This window comes from Schistocerca gregaria, chromosome 4, assembly GCF_023897955.1.
Source record: "Schistocerca gregaria isolate iqSchGreg1 chromosome 4, iqSchGreg1.2, whole genome shotgun sequence".
Lineage (NCBI taxonomy): Eukaryota > Metazoa > Arthropoda > Insecta > Orthoptera > Acrididae > Schistocerca > Schistocerca gregaria.
In genome coordinates, this window is record NC_064923.1 from 668,694,466 (window position 1) to 668,707,123 (window position 12,658).

The following is a 12,658-nucleotide window of genomic DNA, read 5'->3' on the forward strand; positions in this document are numbered from 1 at the left end:
ATAAGACATTGCAAGGTAAGAAGCAGCTTTTGTCTCATTTTATGGGGATGTGTTTAAAAAGAAAATCACATTGTGGAAAGCAACACATTCTGACAAATGCAATCCTGTTCCCTAGGCTCACTGGCATTAAAGAAAACGCAAGGTTTGAAGAATTCATTGTGTCCTTGAAAGAATTACAGGGATCGTTTTCTAAACATATTGAGGACACTGCTAATCTTAGACCATTTGCTGTGTCAGTTGAAAGTGCCCCTGTGCATGTGTATACATAACTGATTGACCTGCAGGATAATTGCTGTTTTAATGACAAGTTCTTTTATGTTAAATTTGTATTATTTTATGCTCTAGAGCTGTGCTTAAAGGTTGACATGTACTAATTTTGTACATCTACATCTGCATCTACATGGATACTCGGCAAATCACATTTAAGTGCCTGGCAGAGGCAATTCTCTATTATTCCAATCTCGTAAAGCACGCGGAAAGAATGAACACCTATATCTTTCCGTACGAGCTCTGATTTCCCTCATTTTATCATGGTGATCGTTCTGCCCTATGTAGGTCAATGTCAACAAAATATTTTTGCATTTGGAGGAGAAAGTTGGTGATTGGAATTTTGTGAGAAGATTCCATCGCAACAAAAAACACCTTTCTTTTATTGATTTCCAGCCCAAATCCTGTATCATTTCTGTGACACTCTCTCCCATATTTCACAATAATACAAAATGTGCTGCCTTTGCCTTTCTTTGAACTTTTTCAATGTAATCCATCAGTTCTACCTGGTAAGGATCCCACACCATGCAGCAGTATTCTAAAAGAGGACGGAGTGGACTGTTGTATAGGATTGTTAAGAATGGAGCTAATGCATCAGCATACTCCGAAATGAACCTAATTGGTATACAGTCTGGACCAGAAGACTTGCTTTTATTAAGTGATTTTAGTTGCTTCACTACTCTGAGGATATTTACTTCTATGCTAATCATGTTGGCAGCTGTTCTCGATTCAAATTCTGGAATATTTACTTTGTCTTCTTTTGTGAAGGCATTTCAGAAGGCTATGTTTAGTAAATCTGCTTTTGCAGCACTGTCTTCATTAGTATCTCCATCGTATCACGCAGAGAAGGCATTGATTGTTTATTGCTGCTAACATACTTCACATACGACCAGAATCTCTTTGGATTTTCTGCTAGATTTCAAGACAAAGTTTCAAATTGCTTTCCTCAGGTAGAGCTTCCATGTCTTCACCATGACATTACATGAGTGCTGCAGTATTTTGAAGGACATTTTTGTGTGAAAGAATTTTTACAATTATGAAACTTTTTAGGTCACAATTATGTGGCAACTAGAGTGCAAAAATCTGTGAAAGTGTCTGTGCCAGTCCTTATACAAACTGTTTCAACCAGATAAAAATAAATATTATGTCTTCAGTGCTCCTAAAATCATTAAATAATATTGAAAATTTTGTTTGTTTGTAATCTATGTTGTTGTGAAATTTGAAATATAAAACCAAGTCATATGCAGTGTGCCTGTACTACCATTTAAATGCAACATGTTCATAATTTCTCGCTTTCTCTCCTCACAGAGCACAAAAAGCATGGGTGATGGTGGGTAAAATGTACAGTGAGGCTGATTTTTGTGGCACTCATGCCAGGCAATGGCCTGTAATTTGAAATCTTGACTACCCCTGACTTAGACAGATACAAATTAGTACCACATCAATGTAGGTATAATATAAGAAAGGATAAGTGACTATATAAACAAAAACTAAACTACATCCAAGCACGCCTTGAAGGCTGCCATGTCATCCTCAGCCCACAGGTGCCATTGCATGCAAATATAGAGGCATGTGTTCAGCACATCTCTCTGCCAGAAGTTGTCAGTTTTTGTGACCAGAGCTGCTCTTTGAACCACACATGTAAACTGCGAGCTGTGTGACACATTGCATTGTCCTGCTGAAGGATGCCAACAAGTCAGGTAAAAAAAAAAAGGTGCATGTAGAGGTGGGCATGGTCCCCCCAGGATATTCATTGTGCCATTCAGAAAAATGTGATCACCCAGGAAATGCCACAAAAACATTTCCCAAACCATAACACACACAGGGTTTGCATTCACACCAATGGCTATCTGTCTGATGGAATAGAAAATGTGATTCATCTGCAAAGGTCACTTGTCACCACTTAGTGGACATCCAGTTGCAGTACTGGCTTGCAAATTCCAGCCTTTATTGCTAATGAACAGCAGACAGCTTGGTTGCAAGAACCCTGCACCTGCTGCAGGGGCCCATACACAGTAACATTAACTGAGGGGTCATTAATGAGACACTGTTGGTTGACTTTTGGTTGATATGGGCCGTAAGCTGTCAACACTTGCATGTCTGTTCACCCAGACACATCTCTGCAGCCACCTTTAATTCCCTTCATCTAAGGCCCATAGTGCCCGCAGTTGTGTCAGTACCAATTGTGGATAGTGTCATTTTCCCATGCACGGTGTACTTTAATCATAGCAGCACATGAACAGTTTACAAGCTTTGTTATTTTGAAAAGGCTTCCACCCTTGGCTGGAAAGCCAATATTCATGCCCTTTTGGACATGAGATAAATCACTCTGTTTCGACATTATGACAACAACTGCACTGTTTTCTGCATTCCCGACGTGCTTTATGTACCCTTCACTGCTAGTACTGCCACCAGCCATCTGTGAGCAGTTATTGCACATTGACATAGAAAATAGGCTGTGTTCCCATTAATGTGATTGGACTGTGTATCTTGTGCCAGGAGGGAAAAGCTTTATTTAATACAGAGAACTACCTATAATAAAAATATGAGAGCATGAAAGCTAATCTGTAAGTGTATTTTCATTGTGCGTGTCTGCAGCTTGTTGTTTCTATCATATTCAGCTGTCAGGGCTGATCTTTTTTATTTCCAACAACTCATTAATAGATGTGCTATGGAATTTGAGTCTTACAGGTTAGTATCTTGTTACTTTTGAATTGTACCTTGTCCTGTGCATCAATCATACGACATGGTTTGAAGTGAACTACCCTTCTCTTCAGCATTTTGTGTGTCTCACTTCTTGTTTTTATTGATGAAAGTATCCTAAAAATGTTCTGAACCCCCAGAGTTACTGTTATTCTGTCCTCACAACTTCTGTTATAATTGCCTGCTAATCAACCAAACAGAAAATGTGATATTGCCAAGTGTAGTGGAAAATACTGTGACTTCAGCAATCAGTACATATATAGCTCCTCCCCCCCCCCCTCCCAGTCAAGATGGCTGTTAAACCTTACAGAGGAGTGTCAAAATTGTATCCTCAAATCTTTTGTCTGTCACTTCTTTGTTCAACCTTTACTGAACTGCAGAAAAGGACCAAGGCAAGGGCAGCAGTTTACATGGGTGTTATCCAATCCCAGTTCCCCCAATGAGGCTCCATTCCTTCCTTGTATCAACTGAACAAAGAAAATACCATGTTTTGTGCTAGAAGAGAGGAGAAAAAGTTAAATTTCGAGATAAAAAATATGCCTTCTCCAGGAATTGGATCCTTCTTATCTCTCTGGAGTGAAGTGTTTATGAGCAGTCTCTTATAGGTTGTAGCTAAACCAACAACTTAATGAACAATCTGTCACTTGGATGTTGTTCATGAGCACTTTTACCTTATTGAAGATTTATGGTTGCCTTCCCGTCTTTTCTTGATACAGCTGACCTGCTATGCAGTGCCACTAATTGTGCTGTGGGACTTCGTTTCCAACTGCAGATGGTTAAGGGCTGTAAGAGAGCTCACATCTATGCCAACTCTCTACAAAATGAGATAACTGCTCTTTTAAAAAACTCTTTTTTATTTGATTGTTACCATATTTAACATTTACAATGTTAGGTAACAAATCTCTTATAACTCAGAGCAACATATCAGAAGTGAACCTCAGAACAGCACCTAAGAAAATGACATTTCTCCACTACTTTCCATCAGCTGTTTCTGAGTGTTTACACTGTCAGCATAAATGCTTCCTCTGTGCCTTCCAAAACAGTGTCAAACTGTGACACAAAGTATAAATGCCACCTCCAGAGCAGTTGGAGACTCCTGACAGCATTGTGCCTTGCCAGAGTCCTGTGCTCATGCTTCTCACATCGTCTCTGCACAAACAGAAATTGAAGTGTGCACAGTGGTTATTCTTTAGATGCTAATTACCTAAGCATTTTTTTTTTTACATGAGCATCTTTCATTTGATTGTGAGAAAGTGGTATAACAACCTGTTACTTTACAGGGGCGTACCACAATGTCACATGCAGTCACAGTGCTACAAATTCTGCAGTTCAGTTGGCATGTATGCACAATAATGTGAATAATTAGAGAGGCAGAACTGCCTTGTTTCAGTCATAGACTGATAAAAATGAATTCCTTCAGCCAATTTTAGGGTGGTTTTGAAAGATTTTCCACATTCACATAGTCATATAATGGCCATGTGCTACACCTTAGTCAACCATCTTAAAAAATGTGGCTTTCAAAACACATTTTATTCAACTTTAGATGTGTGCTAAACAACATTAAAACATGGAAAACATTAAATTAATGCAAAAAAATCAATTAAAATGTTAAGTTTTTACATTTTGTAAGGAAGAAAAGAGCTGCACTTGGTATCAAGCTTTTCTTAAAAGTTTATTTCCTGTTTCTCCACACTAAGGAGTAGTAATATGGAATATGGTTTAATAATAAATATCCAAAAAACAGTTACTATGCATCTCCACACAGTACAGAATAAGTATCCACAAACACCACCGATTGAGTTATCCACTAAAACTCTGGAAAATGTAAGTTCTACAAAGTTCCTTGGAATATGGATCCAGCAAGATCTGAAATGGGTTGAACACACAAAGTACATAACAAATAAAATGAACACTATCTGTTATTGCAAAAAAAAATTCTCTCAGGTTGCACATCAAAGGAAACAGTAAAAAATGTCTACTTTGCCAAAGCAGAATCTCTTCTCCGCTACGGCATAATCTTCTAGGGAAACACAGGTGCTAGCAAAAGTTGTTTCACAGCCCAAAAGAGAATTGTACGAGCTATGGTAAATGCAAGTCCCAGAACCTCATGCAAGCCTTTGTTCAAAAAACTAAAAATACTTCCACTACCTTGTTTATAAATTTGGAAGCAATAATTTTCATTAAGAAAATGCTAGATGATAAAAATCAACTTGTACTTAAAAACCAGAGTGTTCACTGCCACAATACAAGAAGAAACCAGGACATACATGTCCAACATTCTAATACAAAACTAAAACAAAATGGACCACTCCAAGCAGGGAACAAACTGTACAACAAACTACCAACTGATATAAAAACAATCAAACATATTCCAACATTTAAAACAGCTGTCCGAACCTACCTTCATCAGAAATGTTATTACAGTATTGCTGAATATCTAGCAGACTAAAAATATAAATGTTTAGATCATTGTTGAAGATCTAATTTGTATAACCTTGTTAAACAATAGAATTGTATGCTTCCTGTATTGAAATCAAACAGATATATAGCTCATATTATGTAAAGTTTGTATGTAAATTGGAAAACATGTAAAAATTTACTATAGTATAAACATATAAATCTGTTCACTCTCTGTTTTTTTCCTAATTTGTACAGACTGTGATGTTTAACAACTTGCAATGTAAATTATGTATGTATACGTGCATATTTTAGTTTATAAAATTGACTTGTCCAATATCAAAATGTACCTTGTGCAAACATGATTTAAATGGACCAATAAAAAATAGAATAGAATAGAATAGAGTATTTTTGCTTATTTTTCTAAGTATCCAACAAGATTTTCTTGAACATTCTCACTTTTTCTTGTACTTCAAATGTTTGATTTTCCATTTCAGCATAACATTATGGGAATATGAAAAAAAATTATGAATATTTTCTAGCTATATTTGGAAACTCGAGTACCCTGGCTTTAATTGCATAAGGATATACTTCAGATTGTTGAATCAAATAGATGTAATCCATATTCATATTAATCAGTCAAAATATTTACTTTGTATATCCTATTAGCCATTTAGGCATCAAAGTAATATACATTAAAAACAGTCAGTCATTTGATATACAATAAGTTTTGTGAACTTATTGACAAATTTAGTTCTTGCAGCACAACATGTTTTCAAACTCACCAAATAAGCTATATCAAAACTGGCAATTTTAGAAAATTGATCCTCCATGTTTGTTCCTACCATATGATCCACACTTTCCTTTCAGACTCACAAATAGTTTTATTAGAATGATATTAATTTTTATATGTAGTTTTGTACATAGTTATAACAAATGTTAACATAAATTTGAAAATGCCAGGAAAAAAGACTGATTTATAGCTTCCAACATCCTTAGTTGTATCAGTGGTGTGACAGGTTGTATCAGTGGTATGCCAGAGCAACTATAATGCATCTTTCTATGAGTGGTTGCTTTATGATTGCATATTGTTAATATAAGGTGTGTAATGACTGTTGTAATTTTGCCACTACTTCCTAACTTCTTTTAAACAGTGCTATAAACACTAAATACCTTGCTGTAATGCTATCAGACTTGGTTATTCTGACATTTTCTTTCCATTGTACATTAAAAACATATATTACATATGGTAAAATTAACAATTAATGTTGTTATAGTTCTAAAGAATTCCTTAATGTATTACAATAAAAATTTAGTGTTTCCCTAGAAAGGTAGACAACTGCCTTGTCAGTTAAGTCTGGGTTCTCTTGTGCAGTGTCCTTTCTCCTCCCTACAGATGGAGCCTGTGATTCCAAAAGCTAAGAGAATGTTTGTATTTTTTTATAAATTTCTGTTGGCTGTACATGGAGTTGCATATCCTGAAACTATTGGCCAGCTCATCTGTCTCTTGGTGAATATAGCAATTTCTGAATGGAGTGTTGTTATCTCCCAGTTTACTTTATTTTCACCTTTTTCCTACATAGGCTCATATTGAAAATATATTATTTAAGATTTTTAGTTACTTATTTATTGGCCTTTGCTTACAGCCACACAACTAATCCAAGCATACAATGTCTTAAAAGGTTAAAACAAATTGCAATTCCTTGTAGAATAATACAGAAAATCAAACATATAATGTCTTAGACCTTAAACCAAAATAAAAGTTCAGATGGTAATACACAGGCCCCTTATCTTAAGAATCAAGTTTCAAACACATACACTCACCTCCTTACACACACACACACACACACACACACACACACACACACACACACACACACCAACTTAACTGTTACATTTCAGTTCCAACTTTTGAAACAAATATCTAAGTTCTTAAACATGAGGATTACCATATGAGAAGGAGGTGCCTGATGCGTACAGGCCAGCTCCATAATCAGCCAGTGGGCTTCGCTTTTCTATCAAGGACAGACAAAGAAGATGTGATTAATGTATTGGAGCTCCTTGCAGCAACAATATGGTCATGCTACAAGGTGGAGTCTATAAAGCTGTTGTCATTGCCAACAGTGGTAGAATTTCAACCTGCCAATGATCCTCAAAAACCTTCTCTCATTACCTATACTAGTTGAGTTGCATTTCAGCATATCATCGGGTCTTCAATAGATGCAGATGAACTTGTTTTTAGCAGGTGGCCTTGTGCAGACCTTCGATTTCCTATGCCTTGTTCTATTCATTTTTGGTCATGTCTCTATATATCAGAAAGATCAACTGTATTGATGCTGTGTATACTTGATACAACAGAAGTTATTTAGTGTGGTAAATAACAACTCGTTTTGTCATTACCAATTGATGCTAGTGTTTGCACTGTGAAGAGTGAGTCCATAAGTATTACGATTTGTATACTTGCTATGAACATATCATATCTTAGAGCTAATTTAATGGCAAGAAGTTCAGGCATGTTATTTATTGCCTCTTTCAGTAATCAAAATAGTTCACTCTTTTTATTTTTAATACCTACATAGGCACAGCTGACAGAATCCTTGTATTTAGACACATTGGTACATGGCTACCGTTCAAGGAGGCTTTCTAAATTGCTGTTGGTTATAACATCAAGTTGAACAAATATATTACTACTATAATACATGTAAGTCACAGATCAAGTAAACAAAGTAAGACATGTGTACACTGTAACAGTCAAATCAGCACTGAGTCCAAGTCTAGCGGTCACTGGCTGACTGGCCGCATAGGTGGCACAGCTGCTGCATGGCTGGCAGACAGCGCCACATGTAGAGGATGCGCATAACTGCGCGGCGGCACTTTGAAGGATTGGCGAGTCACAACACTGTTCTTGATTACTTGGTTCTCAGAATAGCCCAGATCAATACCTTTTAATGAACGCAGGAAATCAGTCATCAGAGATAGTCTTGTAGGTAATTATGTTCACTTTTACTGAAAGATGAAAATGAAATCAGCTTGGCTAGATGGTGAATTCAATATTGTTATTTGTAACAAGTCCAGTATCTTTACCACTGCACCTCCTCAGCTGGTACAACATAACACATCCAAGTTTCCTTTGCTGAAATGCCTTTCACCATTTCTTATTTCAGTTCAGCATCTACAAACATACTTTGCAGACTACTGCAAAGTGCATGGCAAAGGATACATAGTATTGCACCACATATAACATTTTCTTTTGTTCCAATCATATATGTTCCATGGGAAGAATAACTGCTTAAATGTGCTTCTGTATGCTGTAATTAGTTTAATCTTGCCTTTGTGGTTCCTTTGGAAGCAGTACATAGGAAACTGAAATATATCTCTAGATTCTTCACTTAAAACTGGTTCTTGAAACTTCATAAGTAGACTTTTGTGGGATGACTGACATCTGTCTCCAAGGATCTGTCACTTCAGGATTTTCAGAATTTTTGTGACACTCTCTCATGGGTCAACAGATCTGTCACCATTCATGCTGGCCTTCTTCGCATATGCTTAATAACCTTTTAAACCTATTTTGTGTGGCTCCCACACACTTAAACAGTATTCTCAGATGGATCACACAAGCAATATGTAAGCAGTCCCCTTTGTACACTTACTACATTTTCCCATTATCCTACCAATAAACTGAAATGTGTCACCTGCTTGACTTATAACTGAATTTGTGTGATCCCTCTGTTTCATATCTCTACAAACTGTTACACCCAGCTATTTGTTTGAGTTGATTGATTCCAAATGTGATTCATTGATGTCACAGTCATATGGCATTACTTTTCTGCATTTTGTAAAGTCCACAGTTTCACACTTATGAACAGTTATAGTAAATTGCCAATCTTTGCAACATTTTTATTAATATTAAGTGCCGGATAATTCATAAATAACATGAAAAACATATACCAAAACACACTGCTCTCTTCCTAAAATTACTAGTTTTTCTGTCATTGACTCTACATCCAAGATAATAGCATTCTGCATCCTCCCTGCCAAGAAGTCCATGATTTACTCACAAATTTTGTTTGATACCCCACATTGTCATACTTTTGTTAATAAACAGAGGCATTGTATTTAATTAAATATTTCATCCATTGAATTGACTTGATTTATGCCTTTCAGCTTGTCATTTGAAAAGAGTGTGAGTTGAGGTTTACATGACTGATGTTTTGGGGTTCCAAACTAGTTGGCTTGGAGGAGATCACCCTGTTCAGAACAGGGTACTCATTATATATGAGCTCAGAATATGTTCTAAGTTCTTTAACATACATGCATCAGTGAGATTGGTTGGTAGTATAGCAGATGTCTTCTGCTAACCTTCGTGCAGGTGGATGACACCTGGACTTTCTTCCATCTTCTATACACACTGTTTTATTCAAAGAATGTAAAATATGTTATGGTTAAAATTGGAAACAAGTTAATGGTAAATTCTGTATGCAATCTGACTGAGATCCCATTGAACAATTTTCCATATCTAATTTTAACTATTACAGCTCTTACTGAGTACCAGTGATAGAATCTATGTACAGTGGTGTGGGAAGTTAACTGTAGCAGTGATTCTGCCTGTTTCTTTGTAAAGGCACTCCAGAAAATGCTGTTCATCACCTCTTCTTTTGCTTTGCTACCTTCAAATACAGTTCCTATGTCATATATGTGCGTATGGAGCCTAACTTTGACTCTGGTGGCAGCTCTTATATATGATCAAGACCACTAGACTTACTAGTGACAATCAAGGGTATGTGCAATTATAGATCATGTACCGTTGCAATGGAGACAGTGTCCATTGGAAAGGAAAGTACTTGTGGTACTTTGATAAATGAGTTTCAGTAGTTCAACAACACAGCTACACAGACACTACTTTGAATCACCACACATATAATTTAGTACAATACTATCTTAGAATGCAGTTTTGTTGCGAGCTGTCTGGTAACATGTGAAAGGACATCTATTTAATTACTTATTTTCCCCATATGGTTTAATACATCTTTCACTTTTGTAGCTCTAAAGACCTGTTCACTGATTATGTTACATTATCTGTCTCTCATTAATTTTACTAACTTTTTTGCCAAGTGACTAATTTTTTCCTATAACTTTCCTTTTTTTCAGTTAAGATATGCTGGAAGACCACCTCTGGCAGCAGCAGCTGTTGGTGTTGCTCAATGGCATCAGAAGGAAGCACAAAGTGTGATTAGTCAACCATTCATTACGAAATAGGTAGTACCTGAATCTCATTGCATTTAATAACAATGATAAATAATTAAGAGAGACATTTTGCTCAGTTACAATGATGTATTTTTTAACACTAAAGCAGCACTGCTCTATTTCTTTAGTTCGTTTTGTATGATTAGATTTTTATTTTGGCCATATAATACATTATATGTAAGGAATGTTTCTGTAACATAGAGCAGATCAGGGAATATAGTATTACATGAACCTTTTTAACTATGTAAGATGCTTTTAAAATGGGCATTATTTTAGTTATTTCTGTGAGCAGCTGTGTGAAGTTTTTGTTACAACCTAGTGCCTGACATAAACAATGTATTAGGTGTTCATTTTATCTATCTGACATCCTATACAAATAGATAATACTTTAATTATGTTATTGTGTTGCTGATCCCTACATGGAAATTAAAAAGGACATCAACATTCATATTTGTGTTTCAATTACCAAGCAATAAATACAAACCAGTGATTGCATTTCATCAAACTATTCCCCTGAATTTCCAGATCAATAGTTAAAATTTCCCTTAACTGATTTTTCTGCTATGTGAGAACATGTTTTACTCCACTGTTGTAATAGTTTTGAACTGCAACAGCACTTTCGCTATTTCGAGGTCAGTTAGGATTGAAAAAAGATGTACATGAAACTACCTTTTTTGTTTTTTGAGAAATACTTCTCAGGTGTAAAATTGTTACAAAATTATTTCACAAAATGTTTTATGTTTCATTATGTATACCATATCCACTGATTATGACTGTATCATCATAGATTTAGAAAAGTGGGTCAGTTGATTTCTCCTCTCACTCTAATTGGCCACTTATATGGTCTGTCAATGAGGGGTGAATGAATGTTGCTTTGGCCTGTCAGGAAGGCATAACTACTCTCTCATTCAGGCATCATGAGTTTGAACAGGTCATGAGGGAATCAAGAGTCTATTGAAGTTCAAGGTGAGTGCAGAAAGGTAAACAGGTTTCAATAAGACTCTTTATTGACACACCAAGCTGAAGCAGATGTAGGTGCATGCTCCCATCCAGTGGGCTCAGCCTGACACCAAACTACCACTTCTTTGTGCCCGTGCAGTGTAGGTGGCCATGGATGGGGACCACATACTCTATTGAGGTAGGATGCTGACAATGTGTTGCAGTGTGGGTAAGCTGATGCCAGCACAGTTAGCAGAAAGACAGTTAGCACAGGTAGTGGTGACTTGACAATGGCCTGCTGAACCCGCAGGATTCTGTGGATATCCTGGTGGTGTCAAAGTTCGACCGCAAGGAGCGTGGCTGGCAGCTGCCTGGCAGATGCTGTCTGGCCCAAAACACAGATCCACTGAGCTTGTCACAGGACTTTTTGCTGCCCTGAGGGTAATTGAGCCCACCTATTTATAGCGTCCCTGTACCAACTTGTTATACTCTCTGGCACTGAAAGCATACTCAAGCGACTGGCGCAATACTATGTTAGTGCTTAGTTAAGGCCTTGTACCAAATGATAACATCATGCCAGAGGGCTGGCAGGTCAGATGTGGATCACCCTGCTTTCTCATTCCTCTGCATCATAATATTCCATCCACACTGTAATAACACCTTCTGACACAAGCTCTACATTTTTAGAGAAGCCTTGCTCTATATTCACGCTCCTGTGTGCAACACAAGAGATCATTTTAACTTCATAGTTTGCAGATTTTTCATCCAGAGTACCTACAATTTACTTATCACAGTTTGGGTTCTAAAATGGTTGTTCAGCTGAGAACACTATTTATACATTTGCTCATCAGGTAGTATATTCCTTAAATAATTTTATATCACCAGTTGGTTTTTTTTTATGATCTCTCCAAGATCTTTGATTGTCCAGTTGTGTAGAACAAATAGTGTCATACCAACAATTGATGTAGCATACAGGAGTCAGTAACTAGAGTGGGACGCTTGAAATTTTTGGGCTTACACATTGATGAAAGATTGAACTGGAAAAAAGCATATTACTGAGTTTTCAAATAATTACTTTTGCTCTTTGTGTAACTGCTGACCTTGGAAA

General features: G+C 36.7%; 1 protein-coding gene across 1 annotated transcript in view; it reads left to right on the forward strand.

The window, feature by feature from the left end:
- LOC126268186 (probable 2-oxoglutarate dehydrogenase E1 component DHKTD1 homolog, mitochondrial) overlaps positions 1-11,059 on the forward strand; it is a 328,733-nt gene extending 317,674 nt beyond the window's left edge. Inside the window, exon 19 of the mRNA XM_049973793.1 lies at positions 10,516-11,059. Coding sequence (XP_049829750.1) covers positions 10,516-10,623 — 108 coding nt within the window. The 3' untranslated portion in view covers positions 10,624-11,059. The remainder of the gene's footprint in view (positions 1-10,515) is intronic.
- Positions 11,060-12,658: the final 1,599 nt, after the last annotated feature.